Raw genomic sequence first — 19,379 nt, forward strand, 5'->3', positions numbered from 1 at the left:
GGGATCGGCCCCGTAGTTCTAGTGAAGGGAAATCTTAATTCATCATATAAGACATTTTAGACAATTGTGGCTTCCACTTTGTGGGAACAGTTTGGGGTTCGGCTCTTTTCTGTTCCTCATGACTGCGCCCCAGTGCACAAGGTCCATAGAGACATGGCTGGTTGGTTGGGAGAGTTTGGGTGGAAGAACTTGACCGGCCGCACAGAGCCCTGACCCCAACCCCATCCAACACTTTCGGGATGAACTAGAATGGAGAGTAAGAGCCGCCCCCCCCCTCCCCCTGACCTCACTCCTTCTGGATGAATGGGCAAAAATCCCCAAAGACCCCCCAAAATCTTGTAGAAAGCCCCCAGAAGAAAGGAAGCGGTTATACTACAAAGGGGGGGACGGACAAACTCCATAGTAATGTCTGTGGATATAGAATGGGACGTCATAAAAGCTCCTGTAGGTGTCCCAATACTTTATGCCGTATACAGATACATTTTTAGCGCGCGCCATGTGCACTCCCCCAAGTGATTGTTATTCTGTTGTCGCCCTCTTGTGGCCCAATCCAGGAATGACACCCCATTCTGTTACAGTCCTCCCACCCTTTCCAGGCTATGAGGGGCTACAGCTGCTGAACAAATAATGAGCGGGAGCGTTGACGTATTTCTTCGGGATGCAAAATCCCTGGAGGAGGAGGAGGAGGAGGAGGAAGGCAGAGATGGAGCTGGGAAGTACTGGATTCTGTAAAGAGCAACGTGGGAAAGTGTAGGGGGATGCGAGACCCTGAGAAGAGATTCAAGGAATGCAGGGAGGTTCTGCAGTAGCTTAACCCTTCTAATGCACGACACCACGGGAACTATTAAAAGAGTTGTCCAGTTTAGAAAAGCCATTATCATATATCCTATTAGGGAATTCTGGGTTAATAGAGGGGGGTCCCCCGGTTCAGGATCCTAAACACTTGACCAGAGTGGAGAGTAGTTACATAGAGCGTCTCTCTCTCTATCTGGAGGACCAGTCCTGTATTAAACAGACAACACATTGATATGAATGGATACGGTGTAATTCTTAGTTTCTCCTGTGGTGGCGCTGCTGGGAAATTGAACACTTACTGCCAGGTTTCCCCACAGATTACGACTGATCGCTGGGGGTCCCTGCAGAGGGGCACTTTGTGATCAGCTTATGGTCAAGGGAACTTTCTAACAAGTAGGGATTGTCCAGGTGGAGGTGAATCCCTTTAAGATGTGTTATATTCAATATGAACAATAAAGGAGCATATATTATATTTCCTTTAAATCCGCGACAAGGAAGTGAGGAAATATACAGTAACACTTTATAGTCGGAGCAGAATCACTGGCGCCTGAGAAACATTTCGAGAAATAGGAGTAAAATAAGACCAATTTTTTTTTTCAAAAATAAATTTTGTGTCACAAATACCATTTTATCACGCAGAATATTCTCTAGTGTTCTAGAATAATATTTAAATACCATTGTTGATACAAAATAACAGTTTGAGTCACAAAATACCATTTTGTGGTACAGAATACTATTTTAAAGACAGAGTACTATGGGTAGAATAGAATATTGATTATTCTTTTGTCAAACTAAATTTTGTTTACATAAAGAACTATTTTGTGGCAGGGATTTGTATTTTGTGGTATAAAAAAATCATTTTGTCACACAAAATGTCGTTTTGTGAAAGTTTGGTTCCGCTTTATTCGACAAAAAGGAATTTTTTTAACTGCAAAATAGAAGGGAATGGACATCCCATAGGGTGGAGTGCGGAGTTCTGCGCATTACTATAAATCGTCAGGTGTGACATAAAACATCCACGACACTATGTTACCAATGTTCTGTCATGACCAGCGTCCTCTTCCCACAAAATATCCCCCCACCTTTATGTTTACAGGTGAGGACAGCCATTATGTGGGCTAAACCATAATTCAGCTTATGGGGGGAGGGGGTATGTGAGTGTACAGACTGAATTCTCATAAATGATGGGTAAAGTATTTTTCCATGAACCAGGAGCATAAACTAATTGGAGAATGGTCATATATATACTTGATAAAATAGTCAGTTCGTCATACACAGCACCAGCCCTATGTTCCTTTTCATACATAGTTGTAAAAATCTAATCTTTACGTAGCCACCACTAGAGGGCCCATTTGTATACAGCTGTATACAACTCCAAAGGATCTGAATAGGATCCTTATCTTAGCCCCCCTAGAGGTGGTTTAAAGAAGACACAATTTTTACAAGTTTGTGTGAGGGGGGGGGGGGGGACACATGCTTGAAGGAATTAAACACTGATGCCTTTGTGGTGGGGACACTAAGACTAAAAAAAAAGCTCCCCCCTTATTTCCTATAATAGTATCTTCTGACGTCCACAGTCATCTCCCCAGAGGATGAAACGGAGAATATTTCAATAAAGAACACCAGATTATATGTCAATTTCGAGTTGTTGTTTTTTTTAAATAAAAGTTCTGCAACTTTCTAATATACTTTGTGTTACAGTTCCTCACCATTTTCAAGATCTCTGCTTCATGTCAATGGGAACATTCTCATTTTCATCCAGAGGCTGTACAGACCCAATTCTTTTCACAGCAGAGTTTGCTACTGTTGCATCCCTTCTAGACAATCCTATACATCAGAAACAAGATCTATGCTTGCAGTCAGTGAATTGGAACCTTCCTGTTTACATCCAGAGACCCCTTATCTAGTGTTGTTCATAACTGAGGGTTTGCTACAATGTATCAATCCTCTGTGAGCTTGCTTTTTACTTGCACTGATACAATGTAAAAAAGATTTGTACTGCTAATATATTTATCTCACAGAGGATTGTCTAGACTGGATATAATTGCAGCAGACTCTCAGCTGTGAGCAGTATTAGATCTGTACAGTCTCCAGCCTCTGCATTTATACAATAAAGTTTCTATTCATTAAAAGCAAGCAGAGGTCTGAGAAATGGCAAAGAATTGATACATAAAGTATATTAGAAAGTTGCATATCTTTTGATGTGATGTGACACAGAGACTGTGAAGGAGCAGATGATATATCAACTCTTCCACAAACTGTCAGGGCATGCTGAGAGTTGTAGTTCCACAGGTTAGATAGAGTACCCCTCCATTATACCAAGCAGAGACATCAGCAGTACTGAGTACCATACATTTATTTACATCTATTGAATTTATACAGAAATAAAAATGCTTTATTCAGATAATTTTGCTCCTTTTCTTTACATATCACTATACAAAGAATTGAAAACCCTATAGAGACCCCCACCCCTCCCCCCACCCCACGATGCAGGTTCATGTAACCCGCATCTCCCCAGCAATTGCAAAATTTCCAGGTCCCAGAGGTCTTCAGGCTTGCCGCCGTGCATGCTGGGACCTGTAGTATTGCCAGCGCTAAATATCTGCAGGTCGTCTTTCCCCCGCTCTAGTCTAATTCCTACCCAATTCTTCTATATACTAAATCTCTTTATAAACAAATCCTACACTAGATCATTCACGAATTATTCCTGGGATCCTAAAACCCCCATATTGTGCCCAGTCGGAACCTTTCCCTCTTAGAGGTAAAGAAAATCTGATATGTAATGAAGTCGTTAACACCCATGATGTCACTACGATGACATCACTTCTTCTCGAAGTTTGGTTCTGTCATTAATTTGCACAGGGACTCGGCATATATACATGGTGGGAGGTTCAGGAGCCGGGATGGGTTACTATGTTACATATCCTCCCCCCTCTGCTGCTTCTATCTGGGGTGGTTATTGCGTGAAGTTCGGTAGCGGACGATATTCCTTAGTATTTTGGGACTTTGGTGTAATCTTCATTATGGATGTTCCGGCAGAGACAAATGGACAGGACAAGTCCTATTAACTGAAGAAAGAAAAAGAAGTAGACAGTGTAAGGAAAAGCCACGTTCATCAATAAGGTGCCTATTACCAGTTAGGACAGATGGCAAACGCAGCGCCCCCTCCCCTCAGTGGTGCAAACAGGGTCTTTCCACTTGCCCGTATACCCTCCCCTGTGACCAAGGCCGCAGATACAATTGGCAGCGCTGGCGAGGCAAGGAAACCATCAGGTCCTTTCCTAGCCATTCTGTAATTCTATTGTGATGCAGGCGGCGCAATGACGTCATAGTGTCACATGAGTTGTTCCACTAAGCGGGCATTGTTCGAAGTTCAGACCTGCATCGCTGGATGAGAGGGCGGCGCGTGAAAGGGAACAGGTGAGTCCTTATTGAAGCAGGGAACACTGTGGCACTACAGGGGGCACTGAGTGGCACTATCTACAGGAGGAACAGAGTGGGACACTATCTACGCTGGTTTTTACGCTACAAGTAGTGGTCAGCATATGTCCACTAGCCTAGCCCTTTATTTTAGAGCTTGTAATAGAAAGGGCTCGGCTGGTCGGTCTGTGCACACCAATAAAAAGTATACATTTGGAACCTCCCCTCTAAAAATCCTGCGTTTGCCCCCGTCAGTCCCTGTGAAAAGCACCAGTAGGTGGCACTAAAACAATTGGCACTGCTGATGGGAGGAGAGCCGCTGACTGACAGGATTCTCTCTCTTCCTCGAGCACCAACCGTTTTTTTAATGGCCGTCACACGGCTGCATGTATTTCTATGGGGCTGTTCACACTGCCGTTGTTTTAAAGGACATGTCCTATTTATGTTCGTTTTCACGGAACACTCAATGTGAAAACGGGTCCCGCACAGAGGCGAAACGACCGTGAAAAACTAGCGTTTCTGACGGCCGATATCACACACGTTCGTCTGAATAAAGCTTTAAGACATTAATGGACTATGTTTGATAACAACTGGTCTGACTTGGTTACATAACTGAAGGCAGCAATTTACAGATTTATGATCCGTCACCGTATATGGTTTATGTAAGTGGAGCTCCGTATAGTCCCAGAACTGATATGGACGGAGGTAGCAGAGCTGTGTTTGTCACTTGGAGCAATTCATGGCAACATCCAATGTATTGTGACTGGACTTCATTTTCATGATAAACAAACCGTTCATTCACAGGTTCAGCTCTGCTACATCTGTGTGTGTGTATTATATACATACATACATATACACATATATACTTTGACTCAATCCTCGGACACATTTTGGCAGCAGTATTGTGAGAGTTTCCGCCATCTTACCTCAGTAACGACAACTCCGATGCAAACGCCCAAGATAATCCCCAGATTGTCCTGCAGCCAGCTCTCCACTTGTTGCATGCAGCCCTGAGATACAATGCCGGCATTTAGAAACTGGGAGCGGCAGAGAGATCAGAGAACAAAAGAAAAAAACTAAACAAACCCTGACACCGTCCTGGTGATTCCCAACTGGAACAGCAAAACTCATCTCTATCCGAACCGTGATCACCCCCCCCCCCGACCACCTCCAACACGTACCATCAGCTTAGACTCCATGATATTTGAGTAAAATGAGATGAGGAGCTGCCAGATACCATAGCACTGCTTATCCCCAGGGAAGATTAAAGGTTTGATCAGGTGAACTAGTAGTTATATTCTTGAATATAGGGGGCAGTATTATAGTAATTATATTCTTGTATATAGGGGCAGTATTCTAGTAGTTATATTCTTGTATATAGGGGCAGTATTATAGTAGTTATATTCTTGTATATAGGGGCAGTATTATAGTAGTTATATTCTTGTATATATGAGCAGTATTCTAGTAGTTATATTCTTGTATATAGGAGCAGTATTATAGTAGTTATATTCTTGTATATAGGAGCAGTATTATAGTAGTTATATTCTTGTATATAGGGGGCAGTATTATAGTAGTTATATTCTTGTATATAGGGGCAGTATTATAGTAGTTATATTCTTGTATATAGGGGCAGTATTATAGTAGTTATATTCTTGTATATAGGAGCAGTATTATAGTAGTTATATTCTTGTATATAGGAGCAGTATTATAGTAGTTATATTCTTGTATATAGGAGCAGTATTATAGTAGTTATATTCTTGTATATAGGGAGCAGTATTATAGTAGTTATATTCCTGTATATAGGAGCAGTATTATAGTAGTTATATTCCTGTATATAGGGAGCAGTATTATAGTAGTTATATTCTTGTATATAGGGAGCAGTATTATAGTAGTTATATTCTTGTATATAGGAGCAGTATTATAGTAGTTATATTCTTGTATATAGGAGGCAGTATTATAGTAGTTATATTCTTGTATATAGGAGCAGTATTATAGTAGTTATATTCTTGTATATAGGGGGCAGTATTATAGTAGTTATATTCTTGTATATAGGGAGCAGTATTATAGTAGTTATATTCCTGTATATAGGAGCAGTATTATAGTAGTTATATTCCTGTATATAGGGAGCAGTATTATAGTAGTTATATTCTTGTATATAGGGAGCAGTATTATAGTAGTTATATTCTTGTATATAGGAGCAGTATTATAGTAGTTATATTCTTGTATATAGGAGGCAGTATTATAGTAGTTATATTCTTGTATATAGAGGGCAGTATTATAGTAGTTATATTCTTGTATATAGTAGCAGTATTATAGTAGTTATATTCTTGTATATAGGAGCAGTATTATAGTAGTTATATTCTTGTATATAGGAGCAGTATTATAGTAGTTATATTCTTGTATATAGAGGGGCAGTATTATAGTAGTTATATTCTTGTATATAGGAGCAGTATTATAGTAGTTATATTCTTGTATATAGGTGCAGTATTATAGTAGTTATAATCTTGTATATAGGGGGGCAGTATTATAGTAGTTATATTCTTGTATATAGGAGCAGTATTATAGCAGTTATATTCTTGTATATAGGGGGCAGTATTATAGTAGTTATATTCTTGTATATAAGAGCAGTATTCTAATAGTTATATTCTTGTATATAGGGGGCAGTATTATAGTAGTTATATTCTTGTATATAGGGGGCAGTATTATAGTAGTTATATTCTTGTATATAGGGGGCAGTATTATAGTAGTTATATTCTTGTATATAGGGGCAGTATTATAGTAGTTATATTCTTGTATATAGGCAGCAGTATTATAGTAGTTCTATTCTTGTATATAGGGGCAGTATTATAGTTTCTTGTATATAGGAGCAGTATTATAGTAGTTATATTCCTGTATATAGGGGCAGTATTACAGTAGTTATATTCTTGTATATAGGAGCAGTATTATAGTAGTTATATTCTTGTATATAGGGGGCAGTATTATAGTAGTTATATTCTTGTATATAGGGGCAGTATTATAGTAGTTATATTCTTGTATATAGGCAGCAGTATTATAGTAGTTATATTCTTGTATATAGGGGCAGTATTATAGTTTCTTGTATATAGGAGCAGTATTATAGTAGTTATATTCTTGTATATAGGGGGCAGTATTATAGTAGTTCTATTCTTGTATATAGGGGCAGTATTATAGTAGATATATTCTTGTATATAGGGGCAGTATTATAGTAGTTATATTCTTGTATGTAGGAGCAGTATTATAGTAGTCATATTCTTGTATATAGAGGGCAGTATTATAGTAGTCATATTCTTGTATATAGGAGCAGTATTATAGTAGTTATATTCTTGTATATAGGGGGCAGTATTATAGTAGTTATATTATTGTATATAGGAGTAGTATTATAGTAGTTATATTCTTCTACATAGGGGGCAGTATTATAGTAGTTATATTATTGTATATAGGAGTAGTATTATAGTAGTTATATTCTTGTATATATGGAGCAGTATTATAGTAGTTATATTCTTGTATATATGGAGCAGTATTATAGTAGTTATATTCTTGTATATAGGGAGCAGTATTATAGTAGTTATATTCTTGTATATATGAGCAGTATTATAGTAGTTATATTCTTGTATATAGGAGGCAATATTATAGTAGTTATATTCTTGTATATAGGAGGCAATATTATAGTAGTCATATTCTTGTATATAGGAGCAGTATTATAGTAGTTATATTCTTGTATATAGGAGCAGTATTATAGTAGTTATATTCTTGTATATAGAGGGCAGTATTATAGTAGTTATATTCTTGTACATATGAGAAGTTTGTCGGGACAATAGCTGAACAGCCCAAAAAAATAGCAAACACTTTCATTCAGTGCATTATGGGGGCTACATTTTTAAGCCACATGATTTTCTGTAGTGTAAAGATAAACAGAAATCTGTTGCGAAGGGCAACTGTGACAATTTTAAATGCAGCTCTGAGTGTGACTGGAGTAAACATGACAACATCAAAACGAAAAAACTATTGTGCTGTTTTAAATCAAGTATCGGATTAGAAAATACTCACAACTGGATGCAAATTTGCAGTGTTGGAATTGCAGAAACCTTCAGTTTGTGTGTCATTTTTAACACAGGAGCAGGGATACAAATCGGTATGGTTGGCAACTATTTCATTTTCGGTCCAGTTCTGGTAATTGACCCAACCACAGCACTGGAGCTGTAACGAAAAACAGAACAAGACATGACATGACAAAAATGACCGTGCTGACTAAAATTTTTCACCATGCTTTACCTGTATAAAGGGCATCTGTCGGAGCTTACACAGGTTATTCATTTGGTATTCCGAAGGACTAAATAATTCCCTTTAAAAAAAAGTGCGTCTATAGGAAGATCTCAGAGGGTTCCTAGTGGGCAGGCACTCACTAAACTGTCCCTCCCATGAAGAGCTGATCAGGGGTGTACATAATCCAGGTTACACTATTGATGAAGCAACAAGATGGTCTAATATTGGCGGGCTAGTGGTCGTATTTGTACACACTAAACTACCCTCAAAGTACCAAAGGGGGCTTAAACAATGCTAGTGATCGCAGCCTCTTGCTGAGCCGTGTCGGCTGATCAGAAATGCCAACAGGACTATTACGAATCCCCTTTAAACTTCCTGTTTTATACAAATCTCTTGGGTGGGAAAATACTTCTGAATGGCCAAGATGGTTCAGTAAGAAATTATATAAAATTGCCGCTTGGACATGACCAGCTCTTCCGGGGAGGGACTATTCAGTAGGTGTCTGCCCACTAGGAACCTTCTTGCAGATACATAGTAATTATTCATTCTCAGAATCCCAATGAATAATCTATATAAGGCAGTGCCCGTATGTTTAACAACAGGCCCCAATACCATAGCTGATCATAATGGATCTCAGCAGGTAATGTGTCTTAAAGGGGGTCTGCCATAGTAATAATGGCATTTAAAGGAACACTCCAGGCACAACTAATACACTGGTATGCCCATACAGGTCCTGGCAGGATGGGGCATGATACTAAATAACACTTAAGAGAATGCCCGAGGGGACTGCACTAGGTATAACACAATGTATAATTTTTTTCTTTAGCGTTCCTTTAAAGATTATGTAGCAGAGCTCAATTTGTGCTTTAACATTTTCTTTTGTGTACCATGACGACTCACCGAGTTAGGTTCATGCAATTAATTTAACTGCAGTACAATGGGAAACAACCCCAAGAATTGAACCAGATGACAAATTCCACTCTGCTATATCTTTAACATATACAACTACTTTAGTACAGTCCAAACAACGTTCTCATATCATTCTGCTATGAGCTTGGTGGACACAATAATATATATATTTTTTTGGTATTATCTAAGGGTTAGCGGCCTGGCAATTTGAATGGCACGATGGCACGGCAGAAAATTGCCCCTATCTTAACTCATAAAGTGCCTATGGTGATAATAATGAGACAATAGGTTCTCATCACATTTCATCCTTACTACAAGTCCAAACAGCAACTAATAAAATCTAAATAATCCAGCCGTGTTGTGGATAACAGGATGTATAGTATGTGAGAATAGTAATTATACGAGTGCGTTATAAACCTCCCCCGTAATCAGTGCAGAGACCTCGCCCTATACGTACCGTGTTCTGGATATAGTCCCACGTGACCTCCGCGCTCACATTCATGCTGTCATTGGGGTTGTAAGTCACGATCAGCTCATGAATTATATCCGACATCTCAGTTTTCAGCTACATTCATGGATGAGAAGTAAAACACGAATATGAGGAGTCATGGACATGACAGCGCACAATAGCGAGACGGACGCCAGACAAGATGTTCAGGACTTTAAATCTGTCAGCAGTTTCTAGGCCTTAAAGCAGCTGACAGAGCAATAGAGAGGAGGGGAAGTGTAAACAGATTTTTTGTCTCGGTCATGCAAGTGCCACTAAGGCGGGCACATTATGTGTAAGTGGTCCAGCACTGCACCTGCCAGCCCGCCCGTCTTAGTGACCGTTCTAGAGGTTTCCTGATTGGCCGCTATGGGTAAGTTCACACAGAGTTTTTCGGTGCAGATTTTAACGCGGAAACCACGTCTGAATCAGTGCCAAACGACGGACAAAACCGCACCCCATTGATTTCAATGGGAGGCAGAGGCAGTCCGTCCCCCCACGACCGTGCAGCTTTTGGTCGCGCGTGGAAAAAAAAAAAAGCGGCGTGAGCTTTCTTGCCGTGGTTCCAGTCTTTGACCTCCCATTGAAATCAATGGGAGGCAGAAAAAAACCTGCGGCGCTCATTTCCGAGCATTTTTCTGCCCGCGGTCCTTGAATTCGTTTCAACAGCCGCGGGCGAAAGACGCAGAAAAATTCGTTCAGGCAGTTCAAAATCTGCCTCAAAAATTTCTGAAGGAATTCTGAGAAAAAAAATTTCTGCCTGCAAATAACTCCAATGTGAACAGGGCGTAAAGCCGTCACTCAGAGCAGAGGGTGGCACTTGTGACCGCAGCGTCAAGGGAATCAAACGTCCATTTCTCTGCCATGCAACTTGCATGACCAAGACAAAAATGTATATTTACACCCTCCTTCCCTTCTCCTGATTTCGCTCGGTCAACCATTTATTCAAAACTGCTGACAAATTCCCTTTAACCTTTTTCGGATCACACTATATTTTTTGGTCTTTCATCCCGGCGTCCCAGATCTAATAACTTATTTTTTGCATCGACGCAGCAATATGTGGTCATGTTTTCTGCAGGACAAGTTGTAGTTTCTACACGTAGAATTGTGGGGCACATTTATGTTAACGTTTAATTTTTGCTAAATTAATATTGGGACGGAAGAAAAAAAACAAAATCATTGCGAACCTTAAAAAAAGCGTACATATTTATTGAACATGTGATGGTTGTGGGGATTACCATATATGGGAGGGTTATATTACCCTGTGTGTTTTCTTAAATATTTTTTTATGAAAAAAATAAAAGTGCTTGAGGTCTTATTTTTGAAAGGCTGTCTCCATAGTCACTGGCAAACATAGTTTCCCCCTTGTTCAGTGCTGTGATCAGGCACTGAATGGATTGACTGCCGGGATCTGAATATCTATTGATCCTGACCACTGGATGAAGACATTTCCCCACCCATCCACCTCAGCATCCTTTTCACCTAATCCTATATACATACATCCAATCAACTAACAAACCAACTATTCGTCCACCCATTTAACTAACCAATCATCTATGGATCCATCCACCTATCCATTCACTAATCCACCTTTCCAACCAACCACCTACCCATTCATCCCACTAATTCCATATACCCACCCAACAAATTACCTATCCATCCATTCACTAATCCACCCAGTCACCACCTGCCCACATCCAACCAAAACTATATGTCAACCTAATCTAACAATTTGCTTACCCACCCAACCAACCCATCCATCCACCTAGCCATCCATAAACCTAGCCGTCCATCCGGCCGTCCATCCGTCCACCCAGCCGTCCACCCAGCCGTCCATCCAGCCGTCCACCCAGCCGTCCATTCGTCCACCCAGCCGTCCATTCGTCCACCCAGCCGTCCATTCGTCCACCCAGCCGTCCATTCGTCCACCCAGCCGTCCATCCGTCCACCGAGCCGTCCATCCATCCACCCACCGAGCCGTCCATCCATCCATCCATCCACCCACCGAGCCGTCCATCCATCCATCCACCCACCGAGCCGTCCATCCATCCATCCACCCACCGAGCCGTCCATCCATCCACCCACCGAGCCGTCCATCCATCCACCCACCGAGCCGTCAATCCATCCACCCACCGAGCCGTCAATCCATCCACCCACCGAGCCGTCAATCCATCCACCCACCGAGCCGTCAATCCATCCACCCACCGAGCCGTCAATCCATCCACCCACCGAGCCGTCAATCCATCCACCCACCGAGCCGTCAATCCATCCACCCACCGAGCCGTCAATCCATCCACCCACCGAGCCGTCAATCCATCCACCCACCGAGCCGTCAATCCATCCACCCACCGAGCCGTCAATCCATCCACCCACCGAGCCGTCAATCCATCCACCCACCGAGCCGTCAATCCATCCACCCACCGAGCCGTCAATCCATCCACCCACCGAGCCGTCAATCCATCCACCCACCGAGCCGTCAATCCATCCACCCACCGAGCCGTCAATCCATCCACCCACCGAGCCGTCAATCCATCCACCCACCGAGCCGTCAATCCATCCACCCACCGAGCCGTCAATCCATCCACCCACCGAGCCGTCAATCCATCCACCCACCGAGCCGTCAATCCATCCACCCACCGAGCCGTCAATCCACCCATACGAGCCGTCACTCCACCCAACGAGCCGTCACTCCACCCAACGAGCAGTCACTCCACCCAACGAGCCGTCACTCCACCCAACGAGCCGTCAAACCATTTATCCAACGAGCCGTCAATCCATCAATCCAACGAGCCGTCAATCCATCAATCCAACGAGCCGTCAATCCATTCATCAATCCACCTACCCCTCCATCATCAACCACCCATTTATGAATCCATCCACCTTACCCATCCAACTATTCGCCTACCATCCAACCACCACCTACACACGGATACTCCCACAAATAATCTATCCACCCACCCGCTCCTATAGAACATCATAACTATTGTATCCGTCCTGCGGGTACATCATTGGTGGTCACATGTACTTACTGTTCCCCTGTTGAGGTAAATCAGGACGCCGGCAGCAATCTGAGCGAGAAGTATGACCAGCAGGAACGTGAAATACTGAAAAATAAACATATAGGGACTATAAGGTCGACTTGTCGTAACAAACTCATATGTTTACTTTCCTAGTGAATTTCTGCAATAATTTATGCTCACATCACATTTAACATATATAATAGATTCTTATTACTAAGCTATAATTCTCATAACTGCTGATAATTCAGCCTCACCATTGAGTACAGGCATCATGGTTTGCCTTCCCTTCATATTTTATTTTTCCTTTGTATTAGGAACAAATAAAAAAATCCCAATTTGAGTACAGCGCCCTTCGTTTTCCTCTCATGAATTAAATGGACACACAAACTCACCAACCCCAGGAGGCAACGGACTTCATTCACGGCCCCAATGCAGCCCATGAATCCCATGATCATTGTGAACCCTCCTACTGCGATCAGGATGTATGAGCCGATCTTCAGAGATGAGGATGAGTTATCTGTGTGCAAAACAACAAAAAGTTACATATTGCCTGTACTGCCCCCTACTGGTTATCTACATACATGGTCAATGAGCTACAAAATGTAAATCTGACCAGGATCAGCAGATATATAAAATTTCTCGTTCCATTATATTCATACATGGGAAAGCTGGGTGGCAAACAATAGGTCTGCCGTTACACCTCCTACAGGCGTAGTCACCCTAAACGACAAACCTGTCGAGTGATGTAGCTCAGTTATATCGGTTTCTGGGAAAGCTGAATGACAACCAATATGGCCATAATTACACCTCCTACAGGGGTGGTCACCCAGTTTTTTCCCAAATACCAAATCTGTCCAATTATGCCAGGATATTGAAGCTGGAGATGTATCATCAGTACATTACTTGGCAGATTTGTCACTCCGGACATACTCAACTTATATATAGTTGCATAACGAAGCAGATTTGACATTCAGGAGTCTGAGAAAACCGGCTGACAAATTTATTCACTAGTTCAGAAGGTCAAACACACGGTAACAGCGATCCCTTTTTAAAAAAAACAAAAACGGAATGAGTTGTCACAGCCCCTCCCCTATTGCTAACATTCCTGCTATGTTTGAGTCATTCTCTTCTGTTTAAAACTTGGTTTCTTAGATACTTTTGTTCCCGGTAAAGCTATATGGCAACCAAGTTGATTACATTGCAGCTTACACAGGGTTTGTCCATGCTTTCCCAGACTCCTGAAAGGCAAAATGAGCCCATATATTTATGTATGGATGCCATCTCTGTTCATATATAACTAGGCAATGTGGCCATACAAAAATTTGATAAAGCGGGGTGAGAACCTTGCAGGATCCATTTTATTGAGCGGGATATCACATGACTTGACTTTTCCGTTCTCTTTCAGGAAGTTTTTCTCTGGGTCAGACCTTCAGTCTATACGTCAATTACCCATATTATAATATCAGCATGAGGAGTACTGAGATGGGTTTCCCCACAGTTCGAGGATCTGTCAGCTCTCCTGTGTGGTGTAGTATAGAGGAGCTGTTAGCTCTCCTGTGTGGTGTAGTATAGAGGAGCTGTCAGCTCTCCTGTGTGGTGTAGTATAGAGGAGCTGTCAGCTCTCCTGTGTGGTGTAGTATAGAGGAGCTGTCAGCTCTCCTGTGTGGTGTAGTATAGAGGAGCTGTCAGCTCTCCTGTGTGGTGTAGTATAGACGAGCTGTCAGCTCTCCTGTGTGGTGTAGTATAGAGGATCTGTCAGCTCTCCTGTGTGGTGTGGTGTAGTATAGAGGATCTGTCAGCTCTCCTGTGTGGTGTGGTGTAGTATAGAGGATCTGTCAGCTCTCCTGTGTGGTGTAGTATAGAGGATCTGTCGGCTCTCCTGTGTGGTGTAGTATAGAGGATCTGTCGGCTCTCCTGTGTGGTGTAGTATAGAGGATCTGACAGTTCTCCTGTGTTGTGTAGTATAGAGGATCTGTCAGCTCTCCTGTGTGGTGTAGTATAGAGGATCTGCCAGCTCTGCTGTGTGGTGTAGTATAGAGGAGCTGTCAGCTCTCCTGTGTGGTGTAGTATAGAGGATCTGTCAGCTCTCCTGTGTGGTGTAGTATAGAGGATCTGTCAGCTCTCCTGTGTGGTGTAGTATAGATGGTCTGTCCGCTCTCCTGTGTGGTGTAGTATAGAGGATCTGTCAGCTCTCCTGTGTGGTGTAGTATAGAGAATCTGTCAGATCTCCTGTGTGGTGTAGTATAGAGGAGCTGTCAGCTCTCCTGTGTGGTGTAGTATAGAGGAGCTGTCAGCTCTCCTGTGTGGTGTAGTATAGAGGAGCTGTCAGCTCTCCTGTGTGGTGTAGTATAGAGGAGCTGTCAGCTCTCCTGTGTGGTGTAGTATAGACGAGCTGTCAGCTCTCCTGTGTGGTGTAGTATAGACGAGCTGTCAGCTCTCCTGTGTGGTGTAGTATAGAGGATCTGTCAGCTCTCCTGTGTGGTGTGGTGTAGTATAGAGGATCTGTCAGCTCTCCTGTGTGGTGTAGTATAGAGGATCTGTCGGCTCTCCTGTGTGGTGTAGTATAGAGGATCTGACAGTTCTCCTGTGTTGTGTAGTATAGAGGATCTGTCAGCTCTCCTGTGTGGTGTAGTATAGAGGATCTGCCAGCTCTGCTGTGTGGTGTAGTATAGAGGAGCTGTCAGCTCTCCTGTGTGGTGTAGTATAGAGGATCTGTCAGCTCTCCTGTGTGGTGTAGTATAGAGGATCTGTCAGCTCTCCTGTGTGGTGTAGTATAGATGGTCTGTCCGCTCTCCTGTGTGGTGTAGTATAGAGGATCTGTCAGCTCTCCTGTGTGGTGTAGTATAGAGGAGCTGTCAGCTCTCCTGTGTGGTGTAGTATAGAGGATCTGTCAGCTCTCCTGTGTGGTGTAGTATAGAGGATCTGTCAGCTCTCCTGTGTGGTGTGGTATAGAGGAGCTGTCAGCTCTCCTGTGTGGTGTAGTATAGACGAGCTGTCAGCTCTCCTGTGTGGTGTAGTATAGAGGATCTGTCAGCTCTCCTGTGTGGTGTGGTGTAGTATAGAGGATCTGTCAGATCTCCTGTGTGGTGTAGTATAGAGGATCTGTCGGCTCTCCTGTGTGGTGTAGTATAGAGGATCTGTCAGCTCTCCTGTGTGGTGTAGTATAGAGGATCTGTCAGCTCTCCTGTGTGGTGTAGTATAGAGGAGCTGTCAGCTCTCCTGTGTGGTATAGTATAGAGGATCTGTCAGCTCTCCTGTGTGGTATAGTATAAAGGATCTGTCAGCTCTCCTGTGTGGTGTGGTGTAGTATAGAGGAGCTATCAGCACTCCTGTGTGGTGTAGTATAGAGGAGCTGTCAGCACTCCTGTGTGGTGTAGTATAGAGGAGCTGTCAGCACTCCTGTGTGGTGTAGTATAGAGGAGCTGTCAGCACTCCTGTGTGGTGTAGTATAGAGGAGCTGTCAGCACTCCTGTGTGGTGTAGTATAGAGGATCTGTCAGCTCTCCTGTGTGGTGTAGTATAGAGGATCTGTCAGCTCTCCTGTGTGATGTAGTATAGAGGAGCTGTCAGCTCTCCTGTGTAGTGTAGTATAGAGGAGCTGTCAGCTCTCCTGTGTAGTGTAGTATAGAGGAGCTGTCAGCTCTCCTGTGTAGTGTAGTATAGATTAGCTGTCAGCTCTCCTGTGTGGTGTAGTATAGAGGAGCTGTCAGCTCTCCTGTGTGGTGTAGTATAGAGGAGCTGTCAGTTCTCCTATGTGGTGTAGTATAGAGGATCTGTCAGCTCTCCTGTGTGGTGTAGTATAGAGGAGCTGTCAGTTCTCCTGTATGGTGTAGTATAGAGGATCTGTCAGCTCTCCTGTGTGGTGTAGTATAGAGGATCTGTCAGTTCTCCTGTGTGGTGTAGTATAGAGGATCTGTCCGCTCTCCTGTGTGGTGTAGTATAGATGGTCTGTCCGCTCTCCTGTGTGGTGTAGTATAGAGGATCTGTCAGCTCTCCTGTGTGGTGTAGTATAGAGGAGCTGTCAGCTCTCCTGTGTGGTGTAGTATAGAGGAGCTGTCAGCTCTCCTGTGTGGTGTAGTATAGAGGATCTGTCAGCTCTCCTGTGTGGTGTAGTATAGAGGAGCTGTCAGCTCTCCTGTGTGGTGTAGTATAGAGGAGCTGTCAGTTCTCCTGTGTGGTGTAGTATAGAGGAGCTGTCAGTTCTCCTGTGTGGTGTAGTATAGAGGATCTGTCAGCTCTCCTGTGTGGTGTAGTATAGAGGATTTGGCAGCTCTCCTGTGTGGTGTAGTATAGAGGATCTGTCAGCTCTCCTGTGTGGTGTAGTATAGAGGATCTGTCAGCTCTCCTGTGTGGTGTAGTATAGAGGATCTGTCAGCTCTCCTGTGTGGTGTAGTATAGAGGATCTGTCAGCTCTCCTGTGTGATGTAGTATAGAGGATCTGTCAGCTCTCCTATGTGGTGTAGTATAGAGGAGCTGTCAGCTCTCCTGTGTGGTGTAGTATAGAGGAGTGGTCAGTTCTCCTGTGTGGTGTAGTATAGAGGAGCGGTCAGCTCTCCTGTGTGGTGTAGTATAGAGGAGCTGTCAGCTCTCCTGTGTGGTGTAGTATAGAGGATCTGTCAGTTCTCCTGTGTGGTGTAGTATAGAGGATCTGTCAGCTCTCCTGTGTGGTGTAGTATAGAGGAGCTGTCAGCTCTGCTGTGTGGTGTAGTATAGAGGAGCGGTCAGCTCTCCTGTGTGGTGTAGTATAGAGGATCTGTCAGCTCTCCTGTGTGGTGTAGTATAGAGGAGCGGTCAGTTCTCCTGTGTGGTGTAGTATAGAGGATCTGACAGTTCTCCTGTGTGGTGTAGTATAGAGGATCTGTCAGCTCTGCTGTGCAGTGTAGTATAAAGCACCTGTCAGTTCACCAGTTTTTACATACGCAATAAAACAGATAACAGCGGCTGAGGATTTGCCTGGACTTTGCACGACTGTTCCGATCGTTATAAAACTTACGTAAGACGGCGATGAAACTGGTTTTATCCACCAGGATCCATATTCCAAACCCCAGGATCACAGCTCCAAGAACCTGTAAATAAGATATGAGATTTAAAAGCACTGATGTGACCCAGTACAGTGGAGCACACAGCGATAGAGGATAATCTTTCCTTTCCTTATTTTGTACTGATCTACTACAATCACATCCGGAGCTGCATTCAATATTTTTCTATTTACTGTGTGGTATGGATCAGCTTGGCTACAATTCAGTTTGCTGCATTAGTGTACAGTACAGCGTCTTCTGCGACATCTTTCATGGTCCAACACAATAGAGCAACCACAATGAGACCACCCTGAACTTTGAGGCCTCGCAGTGACCACTAGGCTTTGTTTACATTATTGACACCGTCCTCTTAAAAGATGGAGTCACAATAGAGTCAGGAGCGAGACCATTGATGCCGTTCCACCGCAGACTGGACAAACCTGTTTGGTAAGATGAGGAACACGGAAGAAGGAACTTACTAAAACAACACAAAGCCATGGATCTGTAGAAAGCATCAGAAATAATGCAACCGGCTTTGATAAGCGGCGCCATTATTCAGCGTTAATGTTCGGTGGTGCTAATTAATGAAGACATTAGAGATCAGTGGTTTATTCTCTCTGCACTTACAGAACATTCAGAATATCTGAGATAATAGAATCACGAGACCAAAATCAGAAGAGGGGAACCGACGAGTGGGAACCGAAATGTAAGAGGTTTTCTCCCGAGATTCAAGTCTCTTGTGCCAGGATCTGGATGAGAGGTTACTCCAGACTTGGGTGTACGGCCAACTGAAACGTAGTGTTGTCCAGAGCAGTGGTCACCAACTTGTGCATCTCCAGCTGTGCAGAACTACAACCCCCAACAAGCCTGCCTATAGTCTTGCATGGTGATACATTGAGTCCATCTGTAAATTGATGTGGTACAAGATAGGCGCAACTCAATGGCCAATGATGGTACTACTGCCTTGACACCACAATAGGAGTGTTGGTCCGTCTATGTGGTATCGTCACCCGGGGTGGCAGCAATGTGACATTACTGATTATGGCAGCACAATGCAGCTGCCGCACCGGCAGCAGGTGATATCGCCGCGTAGGTAGGGCGCCGCTCCCATTAAATTTCTGTTATCCAGGATATTGGACAAATTTGTAGCCAACTGTAGTAAACGCAAATTTTATGGCTGCCATATCCCACAAATCAAAAAAAAATAGACTGGGGTGGTGATCCTTAAGAGTTACATAAATTGGACATAAATTGATAAGGATCACATTTTTTTGGGTCTCTGTAATCGTTAGACTACATTATCCATTGTTTCTGGTAATATGGCCACTAGGTGGCACTGCTGTACCAAACCTTTCAGGGATTGTCAAACAAAGTGCTACTTTCCACACATAGCTGCATAGTAATACAAAACCAACCTTACTAGTAAACAAGGCCTTTATATGGGCAATGG

At 43.1% G+C, this 19,379-nt stretch overlaps 1 protein-coding gene across 3 annotated transcripts in view; it reads right to left on the reverse strand.

Annotated features, from left to right (window-relative positions):
- Positions 1 to 3,133: 3,133 nt before the first annotated feature.
- CD82 (CD82 molecule) overlaps positions 3,134 to 19,379 on the reverse strand; it is a 52,772-nt gene continuing 36,526 nt past the window's right edge. For all 3 annotated transcript variants that reach the window (XM_075838046.1, XM_075838047.1, XM_075838048.1), the window contains 7 exons: positions 17,905 to 17,977; positions 13,305 to 13,429; positions 12,922 to 12,996; positions 9,863 to 9,970; positions 8,281 to 8,430; positions 5,142 to 5,225; positions 3,134 to 3,863 (listed from right to left, as the gene is read on the reverse strand). In XM_075838046.1, the coding sequence (XP_075694161.1) occupies positions 3,786 to 3,863; positions 5,142 to 5,225; positions 8,281 to 8,430; positions 9,863 to 9,970; positions 12,922 to 12,996; positions 13,305 to 13,429; positions 17,905 to 17,977 (693 nt within the window). In that variant the 3' untranslated portion in view covers positions 3,134 to 3,785. The remainder of the gene's footprint in view (positions 3,864 to 5,141; positions 5,226 to 8,280; positions 8,431 to 9,862; positions 9,971 to 12,921; positions 12,997 to 13,304; positions 13,430 to 17,904; positions 17,978 to 19,379) is intronic.

Source organism: Rhinoderma darwinii, chromosome 9, assembly GCF_050947455.1.
Source record: "Rhinoderma darwinii isolate aRhiDar2 chromosome 9, aRhiDar2.hap1, whole genome shotgun sequence".
NCBI classification, from domain to species: Eukaryota; Metazoa; Chordata; class Amphibia; order Anura; family Rhinodermatidae; genus Rhinoderma; species Rhinoderma darwinii.